Here is a 19,663-nt window from a genome sequence, read left to right as displayed (position 1 = left end):
ACGACTGAAATGGGCAGGTGACCATCGGTACTAGACGTTGGCGCAGGGCAGAGCGTTGCATGGTCTGATGAATCCCGATACCTTCTTCACCGTGTCGATGGGAGGCCGCGAATCCGTCTTCTTCCAGGCGAAATGTTCCTTGACACCTGTAATGTGGGACGGAGACAAACTGGAGGCGGCTCCATTATGCTCTGGCAAACATTCACATGGGCATTCATGGGTCCATAGGAACTTTCGCGAGCCACCATAACGGCCAACGAGTATCATATGCTGATTGCAGACCACGTACACTCCTTCATGACGGTCACGCTTCCCAGCGGCAGTAATATCTTTCAGCAAGATAATGCGCCATGTCAGAAAGCCAGGAGTGTGAAGAAGTGTTTCGAGCAACACACTGGCGAGTTCCAACTGATGTGCTGGCTCCCCAACTCGCTATATCTGAATCCGATCGAACACATCTGCGATGTGATTGAACGTGGCGTCACCCCCCTCCCCGTAATTTACGGGAAGTAGGTGATTTGTGTGTGCAGATGTGGTGCCAACTGCCCCCAGCGATCTACCAAGGCCTCTAGCTTCCATGCCATAATGCGTCGTCGCTGTTATCCGTGCCAAAGACAGACAAACCGGCTATTAGGTAGGTGGTCATAATGTTCTGGCTGATCAGCGTATTAACCTTCTCCCTAACTTCAGCAGACTATACATAAGTTTCTCAGCTTAATGCTGATGCGTTGTTCGTGTTATAGAGAGCCCTTCCTGTGTATACATCTACTTATGCAATCGGCAAGCCGCTCTACAGTGAAAGACAGAAATCACTTCGCGCTATTATTAGTCCCCAGCTTTTCTGTTTTATCAACAGTTGGAGAAAAACTGCTGCTTCGAAAAAAATAGGAAGAACACCAGGAGATTCCTCAGTCATATTGATTAGCAGCTATTTATCACTTTCTGACAGCTTAATATTTACAAATACTCATTAGTACTTTTTAAGAAAGTAGTTAACTACATTTGCAATAACCAAGGACCGTTTGCTGTACACTACTACTTCTCATGCAGAGTTACAATTATCATTGCTACTTGCTATGCAGCTAACAGGAATTTTCAATCCTTGAATAAAAATAGTCAGATCGTTCAATGAGCTACCTGTTAAATTTACTTCTCAATTGATGAGGATTCCTAGTGCCTTGCTTCTTTTTAGTGAGAACTTATTGAAGACCTTGGCACCAAACTAAGCAATTCCAGTGAGAACCGTAGACAAGGATACACGAAAATCATTTCACTCAAGTTATTCCACGTTTCACACCAAGGTAAAACATTTAATAATATCTCCCAGGCATTTACAGCTATATAGTTTATGGGTAAGTCATGTTTTTGTCATTGTCTGCACCTGAGTCGAAGAGATAGTGGTCGAGTCGTGACACTGCTGCAGAGAATATGATCTTTCATTCCTGTTCTGTCCACTGATACCAACACATCACAATTCGAACTGAAACGTTATAAGAATTCTTATGAAATCGATTAGAAAACCATCGTAACGACCGGGAGAGTGGTGTGCTGACCGCACGCCCCTCCTATCCGCATCCTCAGCTGAGGATGACACGGCGGTCGGATTGTCCCGACGAGCAACTTGTGGCCTGAAGACGGAGTGCTTTTTTTATGAAATCGATTGGATCTCATTTCGGGCTGGTGGAAATTCCTAACATCGTAGAAGAAATATCTGAAACTGCACATTTCTAGCACATTAAAGAAGTGACGGTCTGGTAGACCATCTCCTAAGACACCAGAAACTTTGAACTTTGTACTGGTGAAAACACTGCAATAGAAACATGGGGTAGCAATGGACATGAGTCTGGAACACGAAACATGGAATATATAGGCCCTCAGAAAAAAATCGCTACGAAGATCGCTTTATACAGGTTATGAGGACCTCTGGAGTCCGTCCTCAAACTATTGGTTTATTGGTGACAAAAGAAACGTATCCGACACTCTTTTAAGATTCATCCATGTCAAACGTGCAAGGCAAAAAAGGCTGTTTTAGACTACTATCAGGCTTAGGAGATCAGTTCCTCAGAGTCTGTATTGGAGGTGCGTATGGCTAGACACCGTGCTTCAGGACGATAACGATTGCTTTCAGGACAAAACCCCCCGAATCGTCTTCAAGAAGGTCATTAGCTGTTCGCACTAAGCTGAGTAGACCCGTTCACCCCCTTAAGAACTTATCGGCTGCACCGGCGATCGATCCGATTCTCATGTGTTAAACACGCTGGTCACTCAGATACGATGTTAGACAGACGTAAGCATCTACTTTTTTCATTCTTATTAGTTTTCTGTATCACTTAAACCCATTTATGTTATTATGAGAAGGTTAGAGAAGCATTCTAAGCATGTAGAACAGGGGCCTACTGAGAGGTCCGTCATTAGCCCCAAATCCGTTTTTGTTATTATGGGAAGGATAGAGCAGTGTTCTTAGCATGCAGAACAGACATTTAATGCGAGGTCCGTCGTCAGCCTAATTGACGGGTTCTACTGTATGTCCGTGCTCCTTATACCGAAGTGAATCAACTGTTAAAATATTGGACACGATCTCACTTAGATACCATACTTTCAGCAAATTACATACAGATCAAATGAAGCGTGGGTCCCGTGATGATATCACCACTGCGCCTTATTACGTTTCGGAAACAGGAAAAGTTATTCGTGTATCTACGACATACACTAAAGCAATACCACATACATACTTTTACACACCGTATTACTCTCCTTTTCACAGAACGAATACTAAAGATCAGATAACAACCGTCTTGAGCATATTGCACCTCAAACAGTTTCTGAAAACACGGCTGTCCAGCCAGGCGCACGTTTTCTTTGGCTGGGCTGTACCTTGGAATGCAGATAGTTATGACACGGTCGTTTTCAAAAAAATTTAATTAATCAGGGTGGTCTTCGCTGTAAATCTTATTGCCTTATATTTATAGAATATGAGACCAAATAGGGACTCGTTTGGAAGCAAGGAGCATAGTTACTACCTGTATCTGTTCAAGTAGAAATATTCTCGGCTTTGAATTCGATGAAACTATTTCTTTTGTGTTGATACATGCCGGATAATAACTCACTCAAATGTAAACAAGTTCAAGCAAACAGTTTTCTTTATAGGGTTTCTCAAAATAGTTACGCTGTGTGTATTTCATTCACGTGCCCAAATGGGTGTGCCATGACGTCATAAATCTCTTTGTTTTGGACGTTTTGTGGTCGACGGAAATTCATTCAGAGTTGACAAAGGTTTATGAGTTTGATCCTTCATCGTCTATAGTACAGAAATGGACCGAATTTCTGTTGAAAATGAGCTACGTAGAGGACGGGCCGAACAAAGAAATTACTGATGAAAATATCGAGATAAGTGCACAGTATTGTATCGGTTGGCGGTTAAAGGTGTATGGAAAGTATGATGTCACGATTACATCAGAAGAAAGAGTACGCTACATTTTTAGCTATTAATTAGGCATGAAGCAACAATGTGAAAGATGGGCGCTACTTTAGTCGAATTGTGACCAGAAGCGAATGCAGAAACGAATGTTGCGATCTCTTTTTTTTTATTACGTCTGATTTTCTTTGCCAGTGTCGATATTTTTTACGATGGATGAGACATGACTTCCTCAATTTACTCCAGCAACCAAAATAGTTGGTGAAATGTGATGGCCGTGCACTAAAAATGTGATGTCAGGTGTACTGCCGGGAAAGGTAGGAAGCAAAGAAGAGCAGGATTTAACAGCCCGTAGATAGTGAGCTCAGTAGACGGAGCACAAGCTCGGGTTAGGGAAGGATGAAGGAGAAAATCGACCGTTTTCTTTTCGAAGGAAGCTTCGTGGCATCTGACTGAAGCTATTTAGGGAAACTATGGAAAACCTAAATCTGGGCGGCCAGACGTGGATTCGTACCGTCGTCCTTCCAAATGCAAGTTCAGGGAAAGGTAAAAGACAGGATGGGGGGGGGGGGGGAAATGGAGGGTTAACGTAATTACTGGGAAAGGTACGGCCAGTGTTTCGTGGAACATAAAGGAATTCTTCTTCTTGGTACCCTGCAAAGGATAACACAGGAACTGATGAATACTATGCAGGTCTTCTGTTTCAATACACAACAAAAATTGTAGGAGAAGAAGGCTGGATTTTATAACAAAAAACTGGACAAATATGAGTAGGACTCACTCTCTGAGGGTTCCGTACAAATTTAATTATGTAAGTAGATGATAATAATGGCCCGCCCGGTTGGCCGTGCGGTCTAACGCACGGTTTTCCGGGCGGGAAGGAGAGCCGGTCCCCGGCACGAATCCGCCCGGCCGATTTATGTCAAGGTCCGGTGAGCCGACCAGTCTGTGGATGGCTTTTAGGCGGTTTTCCGTCTGCCTCGGCAAATGCGGGCTGGTTCCCCTTATTCCGCCTCTGCTACACTATGTCGGCGATTGCTGCGCAAACAAGTTCTTCACGTAAGCGTACACCACCATTACTCTACCACGCAAACATAGGGGTTACACTCGTCTGGTGTGAGACGTTCCCTGTCGGGAGGGGGTGGTGGGGGGGGGGGGAGAAGGGAGGCACCGGGGGCCAAACCGCACAATAACCCTTGGTTCGGTGTGGGGCGGCGGAGGGGTAAAGTTGACTGCGCTAGTCGTCGTGGGGTTGCGGACCACTGCGGCTGCAGCGGGGACGGAGCCTCTCCGTCGTTTCTAGGTCCCCGGTTAACATAACATAACATAGATGATAATAATAATTTCGTGTGGCTCAGTGGATCGGTGCAAGTCTTTCTATTGGACGCCACTTCGGGGACTTGCGTGTCCCTAACGGGGGAATGGACCCTACAGTTTAATTAGGAATCCGAACCACGTGCTGTTTCTGGTGATTCCACACATCGTTGGAAGGTGAAGGCAAGGTGAGCTGTAGCGGCGTTGTGCTGTCTTTGGGTTTTCCGACTGACTGGCGTCCCGGCACGAGGCGCGAGTGCCGCACTGATTCGCTCGGTTTATCGCTGTTTGCGAGTGAGAGACAGGCGGGAGCCGCGCCGCGGTTTGGCAGTCGGTGTTGGTACGAGGCGGCAGCAGGTACGGACTCAGGGGGCAGGGTGTTGACGTGGCGGCCGTTGGGGGGGGCTCTCGGTATATTCAGAGCCGTATGCACGATAGCATCCACTGTGCCTGATTTCTGGATTTTGGAGAGAGAGTGCGCCAGCAGTTTGCCTTCTGGAATGTTCTCGCCGTGTGTAGTTTGGATGTTGACGGCCGGAATAGCGCTTCGAATGATGGCATGTGGAGTACTAAATAAGTAATGGTGCGTATTGTGTTTATTCCTTCAGTGGACCAAGGGTGTGGGGTTTGAAAAATGAGGCTTTCTTGCAATTACTGTAACCTGTTTGAAACCGCAAGTGTAACTTTGCTGATTTGCTAACAAGGGAACCTCCCCATCGCACCCCCCTCAGATTTAGTTATAAGTTGGCACAGTGGATAGGCCGTGAAAAACTGAACACAGATCAATCGAGAAAACAGGAAGAAGTTGTGTGGAACTATGAAAAAACAAGCAAAATATACAAACTGAGTAGTCCATGGGCAACATAGGCAATATCAAGGATGATATTAGCACAAGAGCGCCGTGGTCCCGTGGTTAGCGAGAGCAGCTGCGGAGCGAGAGGTCCTTGGTTCAAATCTTCCCTCGAGTGAAAAGTTTAAATTTTTATTTTCAGACAATTATCAGAGTTCAGGCACTCACACATAATCAATTTCGCTCTCCAAAATTCCAGGACATGTTCAGATTTGCTTGGACATCTGCAGGATTTGACGGTCTACACACGTAAAAATTTGAAAACCTTAAAAACATATGTTTTGACAGAGCACAGAGAAAACTGTGCGACTGTGAAACTGTTGCATTCATTTGTTGCAGTTTATGTGACACACTCTTACGTTTTCATCACTTTTTTGGGAGTGATTATCACATCCACAAGAAAGCCTAAATCGGGCAAGATAGAAGAATCTTTTTACCCATTCGCCAAGTGTGCAAGTTAGGTGGGTCGACAACATATTCCTGTCATGTGACGCACATGCCGTCACCAGTGTCGTATAGAATATATCAGACGTGGTTTCCTGGATCAAATGTTTTCGGTTCCCATTGGAGAGGCACGTCCTTTCGTCTACTAATCGCACGGTTTTGCGGTGCGGTCGCAAAACACAGACACTAAACTTATTACAGTGAACAGAGACGTCAATGAACGAACGGACAGATCATAACCTTGCAAAAATAAAGCAAGCAAACTTTTCGCTCCCGGGAAGACTTGAACCGAGGACCTCTCGCTCTGCAAATGCTCACGCTCACCACGGGACAACGGCGCTCCTGTGCACACATCGTCATTGATATTGACTATGCTGCCCATGGACTACTCAGTTTGCATATTTTGCTTATTTTTTCATAGTTCCACACAACTTCTTCCTGTTTTCTCGACTGATCTGAGTTCAGTTTTTCAAGGCCTATTCACTGTGCCAAATTATAACTAAATCTGAGGGGGGGGGGGGTGCGATGGGGAGGTTCCCCTGAAAGTATGTATAAGAAGTGTTGTAGGGGCAGGTGGTCTGTTAGAATCTCCGCGAGTCAGTCTCGGGTTACATGAATGTATACTTAGATGGACCACTGACTGAAGTGGTAAATTTGTCTTTGAACTGTTCTTCTACGACTCTGCCGGCGGTACTTAATTGCACTGCTGTTTCCATTTGTTGTTCGTTATCTTTGGTTCAAATGGCTCTGATCACTATGGGACTCAACTTCTGAGGTCATAAATCCCCTAGAACTTAGAACTACTTAAACCTAATTAACCTAAGGACATCGCACACATCCATGCCCGGGGCAGGATTCGAACCTCCGTCCGTAGCGGTCGCGCAGTTCCCGACTGTAGCGCCTAGAACCGCTTGGCCACTCCGGCCGGCGTTCGTTAGCTTTAAGTCGTTCCTTATCTGTTCTAAGTTTTGACTAATGTTGAGTCAGCTTTTCAAGTTTTAAACTAATGTTCTTTTGAATTTGTTTTAGATGGGTTTAAGTCTTGAGCGTCTGCAACCTCAGTCTCATCTATAAACGTTAAGCCTGAAGTCCGTGACAGGCGCTTTAGCTTATATCTATTATTCTGTAGCATTCTTTGTCTATTGGTAAATCTGATACTCATTATCACAAGTGTCTTAATCTTTTATATTAGCAGTTTTAGTACAGTAATTGAAATTTCTGCTTATAATTAAAAAGTTTAAGCCTTATTCACTTAGCTTAGAGTTATGTAATTACTTAGCGAACGTTACATTTCTTTAAGGACTGTATTAAATCTTGAAAGACCTGAAGACGTTATTTCCGGAGGTCTTGACTTTAGTGTCGTAATGTGTACGCTACTTGTTGACAGTCTTGACTTTTGAGCTGTGATACTGTAATGACGCGGCGCTTGCCAGCATGTACGTAATCCTGTATTTCGGCAGTGCATGTACCGTGACGGCGCGGCGTCTCCTGTGGCCGTTAGCTCTCACTGGAGTTGCGTTTCCAGCTGTAGCTGGTAAACCAATTAAGTTTTCCCGATAGTCCATTTGACAGGTGGTTTTAAGTGACTGCCCTCTCCAGCTTGCCCTATCTTGTGACCTAACAAAACAAACCTTAAAATCTACTTTCTGTACTTACGTTTACGAACATTTATGTACTTAAATTTTTGAACGTTTAAATTCCGTCTGTAAATCACTGCTCTTAATAGTCAGCTTGGCATAACTTGACTGCACACTTCTTATAATTCACCGGAAGATTACCAGACTTAAAGCTGTAAATTTTCCCCCTTTCTCGGAGGACTGATTCTTCTTGTTGTTGTTGTGTAATTTAAATTTGGAACCTCTACTTAATTCCACTGCTATATTTGTGTGGGTTTTATTTAATGGCCTTACGGCCGTTTAAAATTTTGGATTACCTAAACTTGTTGTCTGCTGAGTTCTAAGAGTGGTCTCTGCGGGGGTGAGGATGGGGCCGGCCTATTTGTTGTGATAAACGGTAGTTATTTCAATTGTTGTTTCTCCTCTTTAAATTTGCTTGGGTCAGTGAATCTGGTTGCTAAATTGATATTTCTCTTGACTTGAAGACTTATGTAAGAAAACCTTGCTGTTCATTATGTCAGATGCAAGACGACATTGTGGTTTTATTTATCATTCTGACTGTTGGCATATTTTTAAATAAGTTTGTAATTTCTTAACAAAAAATGATGCTCTCAGCCTGGGTTCTCCATTCCACGTCTCCTATCTTTTGTCCATCCTATGATCGGAAGTTTCACTAGGTTAAAACGAAGATTGGACACTCTGTAGTCAAAGAGAGATTCGATTCCCCGACCTCTCGGTTTGCTGACATGTGCTTCACCGCTAAACCTTCGGACTTGCCGCGTGTGTAGCTAATTCATCTAGCTATAGGTTCTGATGAGTGAGTTTACGAGTACCGAAATATGTGACATAAATGGCCATCTTTTGACTGCATTGACTTAGAAGCTGAAATTTTTCGCATCTCCAATGGAGCGTAGACACTAGCAAGTGACAAATTTCAACTTGATACCTATACCTGAGTACTGAAAAAAAGGATCTTTGAGGGTCAGACAGACACACAGACAGATAAACAACAGAGTGATCATATGAAGATTCCGTTTTTACCGGTCCAGGTATGGAACCTTAAAAATAAATACTGTTTCATCAGGAAAATACGTCCAAGAGTACTTTGGCGATGGTTAACGGGATGATTTGAAATTTGAAATGTTGCAATATACAGGGTGATACAAAAGTTCCTTAACATTTGAAAGTTCAATACTTTATGGAATAATGTAGGTAGAGAGGTAAATATTCAGATATATGATTCAAATGACATGGTGTTCTACTGAAACAAAAATAAAGTGCCCAAAATAACCAACAGATGGCGCTGCAGATGATACGAAAGTAATAATTAGCATAACAGTTGATTTTTAGCAAAAACGATGTTCTTTATAGCAAATGATCAACATGTCGGCCGTTATTCAACAACAATAGTCGTAGTCGCGGGACAATGTTGTGAACAGCACTGCACAGCTTATCAGTAGGTCTGGTGGGGAAGTTTCATCGGATTTTGCCTTTTAGTATCCCGTATGAGGTCGAACGATGGCGCTAGGCTTGCGACTTCAGGTAACCCCACAACCAATAATCACACAGATTGAGGTCTGGGTACCATGGACGCCAAGCATGACGAAGGTGGCGGCTCAGCACGCGATTCTCACAAAACTATGTGTGCAAGAGATCTTTGACACGTGTAGCAACATGGAGCACCGTTCTGCATAAAAGTCGTACCTTCCAGCAGGTGCTTATCGGCCAGGGTAGAGATGATCTGGCTCCCTCTCTCCCTACAGCTCGTTTGATACGCCATTCTCAAGCGGCAAAACTGACGTGTTGCTGTCCAACGCCATCTGCTGGCCAGTTTTTGCACTCGTTTCTGGTTTCAATAAAATCCTTTGTCATTTCAGGCATGGGTGCCAATTTTTACCTCTGTACTCCGTGAAATGGTGCATTTTCGAATGTTAACAGACTTTTGAGTCGCCCTGCGCAACCTAGTCTTCATATTTGGCACCTTATGGCTTGTACTTGTTGTTGTGTTGGCTGAAGAGCCAACACCGTGTTACTAGTGGAGGCCGAAAGGCACGCGTTTTAGCTCACGGAGGCTGGCGTGAGGAGGGAAGGACTATATTGACGTGAGGTCTGGAACATGACAAGGAATTAGAATTCAGAAAGCGGACGTAATTAGTTCGAAACTTAACTTTAATCCATTAATGACGAACGTCGCTCTTGACGGTACATGATTCACACTATTATCTGTACTTATAGTAACTGAATATGGCGCCTTGCTAGGTCGTAGCAAATGACGTAGCTGAAGGCTATGCTAAACTGTCGTCTCTGCAATTGAGAGCGTCTGTAGACAGTGAACCATCGCTAGCAAATTCGGCTGTACAACTGGGACGAGTGCTAGGGTGTCTCTCTAGACCTGCCGTGTGGCGGCGCTCGGTCTGCAACCACTGATAGTGGCGACACACGGGTCCGACGTATACTAACGGACCGCGGCCGATTTAAAGGCTACCATCTAGCAAGTGTGCTGTCTGGCGGTGACACCACACTTGTACTTATGTAAAGCATAAAAATTTATGCCTGAAATTTGTTTTTAGTCAAATGAATTATGTCCATTATAATTATCCGTGCTGTTATGCCGTGGTCGGTTGATGAATTCTGTGGTGATTCCCAACGTTTCGTCTCCGACTGCGGGAGACATCTTCAAGGGGGTCCGTAGCTTGATGGAAGGTCCAACACACATACTGGCTCAGTAGCGAGCCAGTGTGTGTGTTGGACCTTCCATCAAGCTACGGACCCCCTTGAAGATGTCTCCCGCAGTCGGAGACGAAACGTTGGGAATCACCACAGAATTCATCAACCGACCACGGCATAACAGCCCGGATAATTATAATGGACATAATATTTCCGGCCGTGAAAGTTTACATTTTAGTATCAAATGAATTAGTTCTGGAAGATAAATATGGGACTGTAATCTATTCCAAGAAGAAACGCTAGTCAAAGACCACAGGCCTCAAATGGGACTAGGATAAAAAAAATGTGTTTTTTAATAAAACTTAATACTGTTAGACTGTGATTTTTGTTCTACTTGGCCTGGCATCTGGTCTCGGAGGGCCCAAAGGACTAGCTGGAAGGCAGCAGCACTGACCTGGGCTCAGCGAGCGGGTCGAACGGCGGTCCATCGACGTGCGTCCACGGGTAGCCGCCGCGCAGCCGCTGGCGCCGCACCTCCTCGAACAGGTACGTCTGCGGAGGGATCTTGGGCGGCGGCTGCCCGCCCGCTGTGGAACACATGAGAACGCTCGCACTCTCGCCACCAGACTGGCTGCTCGCTTATCAGACGCCGGCGTCGGGCGCCGGGCGCGCGTCGTCTCTGCTGTCATGTGCTGCGCTGCGCCCAGGGCGTCTGTGCGATCTCTCTGAAAGGCGAAGAGGCGCGCCGCCAATGCTGCGCCGCGCCGCGCACCGCCACGCCGTTCGATATTCTCCCGCCGCACGCACGCTGCGCCGCCGCCGCCGCCGCCGCCGCTGCTGCCGTATTCAAGTCAGTCGGCGGCGCGCGCTCTCAAACTTTCGCAATCGCACTCCAGCCGTGACTGCTGTCGCAGCAGCCGTCCCAAGTAGATGCCATTACGTCATGGTGAACAAGGGCTTCGATAGACTGTAGACTGACAGCGGCAGGCCTGTGAGTTTGTGGCACAATTTCCCATTCAGACGCGAATTTCAGGAGCCGCATGTGTCTGTGATGATGGCAGGTACGATGGAGAGACGCCTACAGGCGCTAAAGTAACCTCTGGCGTGCCACAGGGGAGTGTTATGGGACCATTGCTTTTCACAATATATATAAATGACCTAGTAGATAGTGTCGGTAGTTCCATGCGGCTTTTCGCGGATGATGCTGTTCTATACACAGAAATGGCAGCATTAGAAAATTGCAGCGAAATGCAGGAAGATCTGCAGCGGATAGGCACTTGGTGCAGGGAGTGGCAACTGACCCCTAACATAGACAAATGTAATGTATTGCGAATACATAGAAACAAGGATCCTTTATTGTATGATTATATGATAGCAGAACAAACACTGGTAGCAGTTACTTCTGTAAAATATCTGGGAGTATGCGTACGGAACAATTTGAAGTGGAACGATCACATTGTTGGTAAGGCGGGTGCCAGGTTCAGATTCATTGGGAGAGTCCTTAGAAAATGTAGTCCATCAACAAAGGAGGTGGCTTACAAAACACTCGTTCGACCTATACTTGAGTATTGCTCATCAGTGTGGGATCCGTACCAGATCGGGTTGACGAAGGAGATAGAGAAGATCCAAAGAAGAGCGGCGCGTTTCGTCACAGGGTTATTTGGTAATCGTGATGGCGTTACGGAGATGTTTAGCGAACTCAAGTGGCAGACTCTGCAAGAGAGGCGCTCTGCATCGCGGTGTATCTTGCTGTCCAGGTTTCGAGAGGGTGCGTTTCTGGATGAGGTATCGAATATGTTGCTTCCCCCTACTTATACCTTCCGAGGAGATCACGAATGTAAAATTAGAGAGATTAGAGCGCGCACGGAGGCTTTCCGGCAGTCGTTCTTCCCGCGAACCATACGCGACTGTAACAGGAAAGGGAGGTAATGACAGTGGCACGTAAAGTGCCCTCCGCCACACACCGTTGGGTGGCTTGCTGTGTGTAAATTTAGATGTAGATGTACCTCCACTGCCACGGCAATACTCCTACTGAACTTCAAAATTCAAATTTTTGTCATCCCCCAGGAGACATCACACTAAGACCATGTCTCTAGTCCTGATGATGGCCCCTATATGGCGAGGAAGAAAGCCCACAACTTTCTTCACGTACGCCGTATTCAGCTGAATTCACTCATTCGTGACTAGGTCCCGTAGAGCTACCAAAATGAGATGGTCTTGGCTGTTGCATTTAACCCGCTGTTTGAAATACTCCCAGGTATTTTTTACAGGTTTAATAGAGGTTGATTTCACGGGCCATTAAGGGGCGATAGGGTGCCTGACTATTCGTCAAACCAGAAAACCTTTCGTGTAGCCCTCTGAACACGGTTGTTACTATCTTACGATACAGAATCCCTTTTCGTGGCCTTATCCCGTGTCTTACAGGGTCGGCATGTTAATGTGGACTTGGCAGTGTTAGTAGCAGAGGGCGGCCGAATGCCCTTACTGTCGCCAGCCCCTTCCTCCCTCCTACCCCGACTTGGGACTCAATTTGTCTACCGAACCTCTGTGTCTAGTGTTATCCCACGCGAAATTGTGTACAGACGCGGAACATGGGTACCAGCCCGGTATTCACCTACTCGGATGAGGGAAACCGCCTAAAAACATCTACGTCAGAAGGCACACCGGGCCTCGTCGTTAGTCTGTTACGCGGATCCAGTTTAAACGCCACGTTGGCCCGTCGGTGCGTCCCACGCGTTGCACGTGTTGACAAGAAGTAACATTGTGATGCGTCGGACCATACTAAGCATCTCCATTCAGATGCTCTCCAGTCTCTTTGAGCTCTGCGTCCCGATGTAACAGCGTTTTTCAGGTACCCGTCTTAATTTCTAAACTTTCTTTCGCAATAGTCCCTTGGAAACATGTAGAAATGGACCTGTATTCACAGGTAAAAGCAATTCCTGTCCTGTTTGAAACTGACTGGTACCGAAACTGTGAAACTTGTCTCCGGTCTCTATGGGTCAGAATCTTTTTACAACCACTGTTCTTGCACTACGCTGTATGGCTGCGAGCGATACACCATTAGTTGTAACTACGTTGGTCACTACACGCAGCTACACCAACAAATCTGGCAACTTCATAACGATACGTTAATGCGCTCGTCCAAAAACGAGAACTCCTTTTGGCATTTCGTCCCATCTCCATATCGATTTCTCTTACTGGTTCCATACAGCCGACTGTCACATACACAGTACTTCACTGGCATGGCTCACATCGGCGGTGGAGGGTCCAGCGGCCGCGTGGTATCAGTCCTACACAGACTAAAGCGCTCCAAAGCGAGCCGTGCGCTGTTTCAAAGGGGTGCCTAAGGCTTTGTCCGGTGGGCTTACAAATCACAATGCACAAAAATCACGAATAGTCGTCTCACGTAGTCTACGGACACTTTTAATATCCAAGACGATCTTAATCTCCTTAACGAGAAGTACGTATAGAATACCGGTGATAGCCAATGTGATTTAAAATGATGACTCACGAAGATAATGTCGCTATTCCTTGAGAGATAATAGTGTTTTTATAACACAGGCCAATATAGGCACAATAGCATTCAAACACAGCCATTTTCGTTAAATGTTCTACACTGACTAATAAAGAGAAATGCGCATTGATTCACGTCTTTCAACAGTTTGCTCGTCACTTATTCATCCCTCACGTAAAAAATATTGAGTGTAAAAGCGCAAAATTCAAGAGTATTGTATGAGGGCGATCAAAAAATCTCCGTTCGAAAGCCACACTAGCCCCTTGCCTACATGTCCGTGCTTGTACATCCGCATCAGATTCGCGATGGGTTGCATATATGCTACAGCTACGCTCTCAACGGAAAGCTTTTTTATCGCCCCTTATACAATGCGTAAGTGCCAAGTAAAGTTGTGAAAGATCGAAAGGCCGTGCTGTGATCAACAACCCAGTTACACTGCCCGGTCACATTAATGTAACAACGTGTCAAAAGCCTGAATAGCCAGTGCAGACCGCTGTGATACATGCAAGAAGAGTGTCGGTGAGGATTTGGTACTGTAGGTACCAACGTGAATGTGGAACCGTGCCAACTCCTGTGCCGTGACCAGCTGCAATAGTTTGAGAATCCGTGGCGCAAACAGCCCGATCGAAGTAGTCATATAGATTCCCGATTGAATTTAAACCGGAGTATGGTAAACTCATCATGGTGCTCTCCGAACCGCGCACGTACAATACGAACCGTGTGACACGTTGCATTGTCCTGCTGGTAGATGCCACCGTGCCGAGGAAAAATAAACTGCATGTAGGGGTGGATATGGTCCTCACGTATAGATGTATGTTTGTGTTGATGTACTGTGCCTTCCAGAATGACGAGATCACTAAGGGATTGCCACGAAGACATTCACCAGACAGTAACGCTCTCTCCTCCGACCTGAGTTCTTCCGGCGATTATTGCAGGGTGTTTGGTTTCAAACGTTTCACGCCGATGGAGCATAAAACGTGATTTATACGAAAAGCCCACCTGTCCCCACTCAGTGGACGTGCAGTTGTGGTAATGGCACGCTAAGTCCAGCGATCGTCGCCAATAAACAGCAGTCAGCGTGGGTCCATAAACCAGGCGCCATCTGCGCAGGCCCATACGTAGCAACGTTCGCTGAACGGCTGTTGAGGGGAGACTGTTGGTAGCCCCTTGGTTCATCTGGGTGGTCAGATGCTCAACAGTTGCACGTCTATTCACCCGTGCACATCTCCGCAGCCCTCGTTCACCCCTGTGATCTACGAGCCGTGGTAGCCCACAACTGCCTCGGTGCCGGTTTTTGATAGCACCATTTTACCATGCACGGTGTATTTTAACCACGGCGGCACGCGAATAGTTTATAAACTTAGTCTTTTCGGAAATGCTTTCACCCTTGGCTCAAAACCGTGATCATGCCCTTTTGGACGTCAAATAAATCGCTCCGTTTCCGCGTTACGACAACCACTGCACTGTTTATCGCGTCCCTCCAACACGCTTTGTATACCCTTCACTGCTAGTGCTAACCCCTGCCGTCTGTGACTGATGATTGCAAACTGACGTCGAACATAGGTAGTGGTCACATTAATGTGACTGTGCCGTGTAGAAAGTTTCTTGGAAAGGAAAGACAGCCTCAGCACAGATTTGAAAGTAGCCACAGCTATGTGACAAACAAAGTCTACGAAGCAAAAATGAGCGTGACGATAGCGAGCTTAAAGTTATTAACGAATTTCAAAGTAAAATTCTATCTATCATCATGATAGAAAATCCTGAGAAGGTTTGGCCTTACATTAAGTCAGTAAACGGATCAAAGCCATGTATTTAAGCATTCAGTGATCGTACTGGCACCGAAATGGAGGATGACAGGTAGAAGGCCAAACTAATAAATCTGTTATCCGAAATAGTTTCATAAGGAAGATCTTACTGCGGTTACTCCCTACAGACTTATGAAATACCGTCCACCTTTGAGAATGGATTGAAAAGTTTCTTGCAAACAGAACCCAGCGTGTCATTCTTAACAAGGAGAAATATTAAGACGTATATTAACATCGGCCGTCCTCCAAGGTAATCATAACTTCACTAACAAACTTTCAGATGTTGTAAAGCATACCTTCTGAGTATTTCGGTAAGCGGGACCCATAATCTCCGGCAGCCCGTTACAGAGTTATTATATTTTGTTCGATTTCTTGTCCCAATTAGGTTTCAGTCTGTATTGCACTGGTAATTGTGAACCACAGCGCAAATATCGATTTGCCTTGTTTCCATTCGCTCATTATTCCTGCTGTAGGCAACAGTAGTACCCATTTCATTCTTCGCCTTCAAGCTTGCATTCAGCACTGCTCGGTTCTGACTTGGGTCTGTTTTTCCGACTGTGTTAGCTGTACGTAAACAGTGATACACAGGTGCGTGCATAGGTTTCCTAATAAACGGCTGGCCGATGTGCACCTCGTGTATAGGTTCTCTGAATGCAGTGGGAGAACGGCACGACGAGTTTCGTTCAGTACCTCCTCGTTTCTTACGTGATATACCGGTCTAATCTTCAGCATTCTTCTGTAGCACCACATTTCAAAAGTTTTTATTCTTTTCTTGTCTAAAGTGTTTATCTCCATGTTTCATTTCCATACAAGGCTACACTCCAGACAAATACCTTCAGAAAAGGCTTGCTAACACTTAAGTTCGTATTCATTGTCAACAAATACTTTTTCTTCAAAAACTCTTTTCTTGCAATTACCAGTTTACATTTTATATCCTCTCTGCTACGGCCATCATCATTTATTTTGCTGCCAAAATAGCAAAACTCATCTACTTTCAGCCTCTCTCTTCCTAACGTAATTCCCTCAGCATCACCTAATTTAATTTGATGACATTCCATTATCCTTGTTTTGCTTTTGTTGATGTTCATCTTATATCCTCCTTTCAAGACATTGTCCATTCCGTTCAACTATTCTTCCAAGTCCTTTGCTGCTTCTGACAGAATTACGATGTCATCTGCAAACCTCAAAGTTTTTATTCTTTCTCTGTGAACTTTAATTCCCACTCCAAACGTTTCTTTGGTTTCCTTTTCTTCAGGCTCAATGTACAGATTTAATAACACCTAGAACAGGCTACAACTCTGTCTCACTCCCTTCTCACTCCCTTCTCACCCACTTCTTCCCTTTCATGCATCTCGACTCTTATAAATGTCGTCTGGGTTCTGTACAACTTGTGAAGAGCCTCTCGCTCCCTTTATTTTACGGCTGCTACCTTCAGACTTCCAAAGCGAGAATTCCAGTCAACATTGTCTAAAGCTCTGTCTTACGTCTAAATGTGCTATATACGTAGCTTTGCAGTTCCTTATCTTCTAAGACAAGTCGTAGGATCACTTGAAGCTGAGGTTCTATCGCCTGTCTCATACATCTTGCACAACGGATGGAAGAGTTCAGTCACAGCTGGCTCTCTCAAAGCTATCAGTAGTTTTGACAGAATGTCGTGTGCTCCCGGTGTCTTGTTTCGACATAGGTCTTTCGGTGCTCTTCTCGCAGTGTCATTACTCGACTCATCTTCGTCTATGCCCTCTTCCGTTTCTGTAATATTGCCTTCGAATTTATCTCCCTTGCATAGACCCTCTACATACTCTTCCCACCTTGCAGGTTTCCCGTCTTTTCTTAGGACTGGTTTTCATTCTCAGCGCTTTTTATTCGTACAGATGCTCTTCTCTCCACGGATCTCATTAATTTTCCTGTAAGCGGTATCTAACTTCACCTAGTGAAATATACATCTAAACCCTCACATTTGTCCTCTAGCCTGCTTAACCATTTTGCACTTGCTGTCAATCTCATTTTTAGACCTTCTATTCTCTTTCGTCTGCTTCAGTTGCTGCATTTTTATATTTTCTCTTTTCACCAGGTAAATTCAATATCTCCTGTGTTATCCAAGTATTTCTATTAGACCTTGTCTTTTTAACTATTTGATCCTCTACTGCCTTCACTATTTCATCTCTCAAAACTTCCCATTCGGCTTCTATAGTATTCCTTCCCCCTGTGCTAGTCAACTGTTGCCTAATGCTCCCTTTGAAACCCTCAACAACCTCTGGTTCTTTCATCTCCTCTGGATCCCATCTCCTTAGTTTCCTACCATTTTGTAATTTCTTCAGTTTTAATCAATATTTCATAAACAATAGCCGGCCGGGGTGGCCGAGCGGTTCTGGGCGCTACAGTCTGAAACCGCGCGACTGCTATGGTCGCAGGTTCGAATCCTGCCTCGAGCATGGATGTGTGTGATTTCCTTAGGTTAGTTAGGTTTAAGTAGTTCTAAAGTTCTAGGGGACTGATGACCTCAGAAGTTAAGCCCCATAGCGCTCAGAGCAATTTGAACCATTTGAATCACAAACAATAAATTGTGACCAAAGTCCACATCTGCCTCTGGAAATGTCTTACAGTTTAAAAGCTGGCTCTAAAATCTCTGTCTTTCCAATATGTAATCAGTCTGAAATCTTATAGTGTCCATAGGTCTCTTCCACGTATGATTCTTAAACCAAGTACCAGTGATAATTAAATTATGCTCTGTGCAAAATCCTACGAGACGGCTTCCTCTTTCATTCGTTTCCCACAGTCCATATTCACCTACAATGTTTCCTCCTCTTCCTTTTCCTACTCCCTAATACCAGTGCTTTACATAATTAAATTTTCGTCCCCTTAACTATATGAATAATTTCTTATATCTCATCATGCGTTTCTTCATTCTCTTCATCATCTGCGGCGCTAGTTGACATAAAAACTTGTACTACTGTGGTAGGTGTGGGCTTCGTGTCTATCTCGGCTACGGTAATGCGTTCACTATGTTGTACATAGTAGCTTATCTGCATTCCTATTTTCTTATCCACTTTTAAAACCCACTCCTCCATTACCTCTATTTGACTTTGTATTAACACATCATACACCTGACTAGAGGTCTTGTTCCTCCTGCCACCGAACTTCACTAATTTTTACTGTATCTAACTCGAACCGATCCAACTCCATTTTAAATTTTCTAATTTACCTGCCAGATTAAGGGATCCGACATTCCACGCTCCAATCCATAGAACGCCGGGTTTGTTTCTCATGATGATGAGATCCTCCTGAGAAGTCCGCGCCCGAAGTTCGGAATGGGGAACTGTTTTACATCCAAAATACACTCCTGGAAATGGAAAAAAGAACAAATTGACACCGGTGTGTCAGACCCACCATACTTGCTCCGGACACTGCGAGAGGGCTGTACAAGCAATGATCGCACGCAGGGCACAGCGGACACACCAGGAACCGCGGTGTTGGCCGTCGAATGGCGCTAGCTGCGCAGCATTTGTGCACCGCCGCCGTCAGTGTCAGCCAGTTTGCCGTGGCATACGGAGCTCCATCGCAGTCTTTAACACTGGTAGCATGCCGCGACAGCGTGGACGTGAACCGTATGTGCAGTTGACGGACTTCGAGCGAGGGCGTATAGTGGGCATGCGGGAGGCCGGGTGGACGTACCGCCGAATTGCTCAACACGTGGGGCGTGAGGTCTCCACAGTACATCGATGTTGTCGCCAGTGGTCGGCGGAAGGTGCACGTGCCCGTCGACCTGGGACCGGACCGCAGCGACGCACGGATGCACGCCGAGACCGTAGGATCCTACGCAGTGCCGTAGGGGACCGCACCGCCACTTCCCAGCAAATTAGGGACACTGTTGCTCCTGGGGTATCGGCGAGGACCATTCGCAACCGTCTCCATGAAGCTGGGCTACGGTCCCGCACACCGTTAGGCCGTCTTCCACTCACGCCCCAACATCGTGCAGCCCGCCTCCAGTGGTGTCGCGACAGGCGTGAATGGAGGGACGAATGGAGAAGTGTCGTCTTC

The 19,663-nt window shown here is 45.6% G+C and overlaps 1 protein-coding gene across 1 annotated transcript in view; it reads right to left on the bottom strand.

Annotated features, from left to right (window-relative positions):
* The window catches only part of LOC126188626 (titin-like), a 471,513-nt gene that overhangs the window by 301,653 nt on the left and 150,197 nt on the right, over positions 1-19,663 (bottom strand). Inside the window, exon 2 of the mRNA XM_049930244.1 lies at positions 10,761-10,893. Coding sequence (XP_049786201.1) covers positions 10,761-10,893 — 133 coding nt within the window. The remainder of the gene's footprint in view (positions 1-10,760; positions 10,894-19,663) is intronic.

Source organism: Schistocerca cancellata, chromosome 1 (genome assembly GCF_023864275.1).
Source record: "Schistocerca cancellata isolate TAMUIC-IGC-003103 chromosome 1, iqSchCanc2.1, whole genome shotgun sequence".
NCBI classification, from domain to species: domain Eukaryota; kingdom Metazoa; phylum Arthropoda; class Insecta; order Orthoptera; family Acrididae; genus Schistocerca; species Schistocerca cancellata.
Note: the sequence above shows the minus strand (reverse complement) of the source record. Positions and strands in the feature narration are given on the sequence as shown.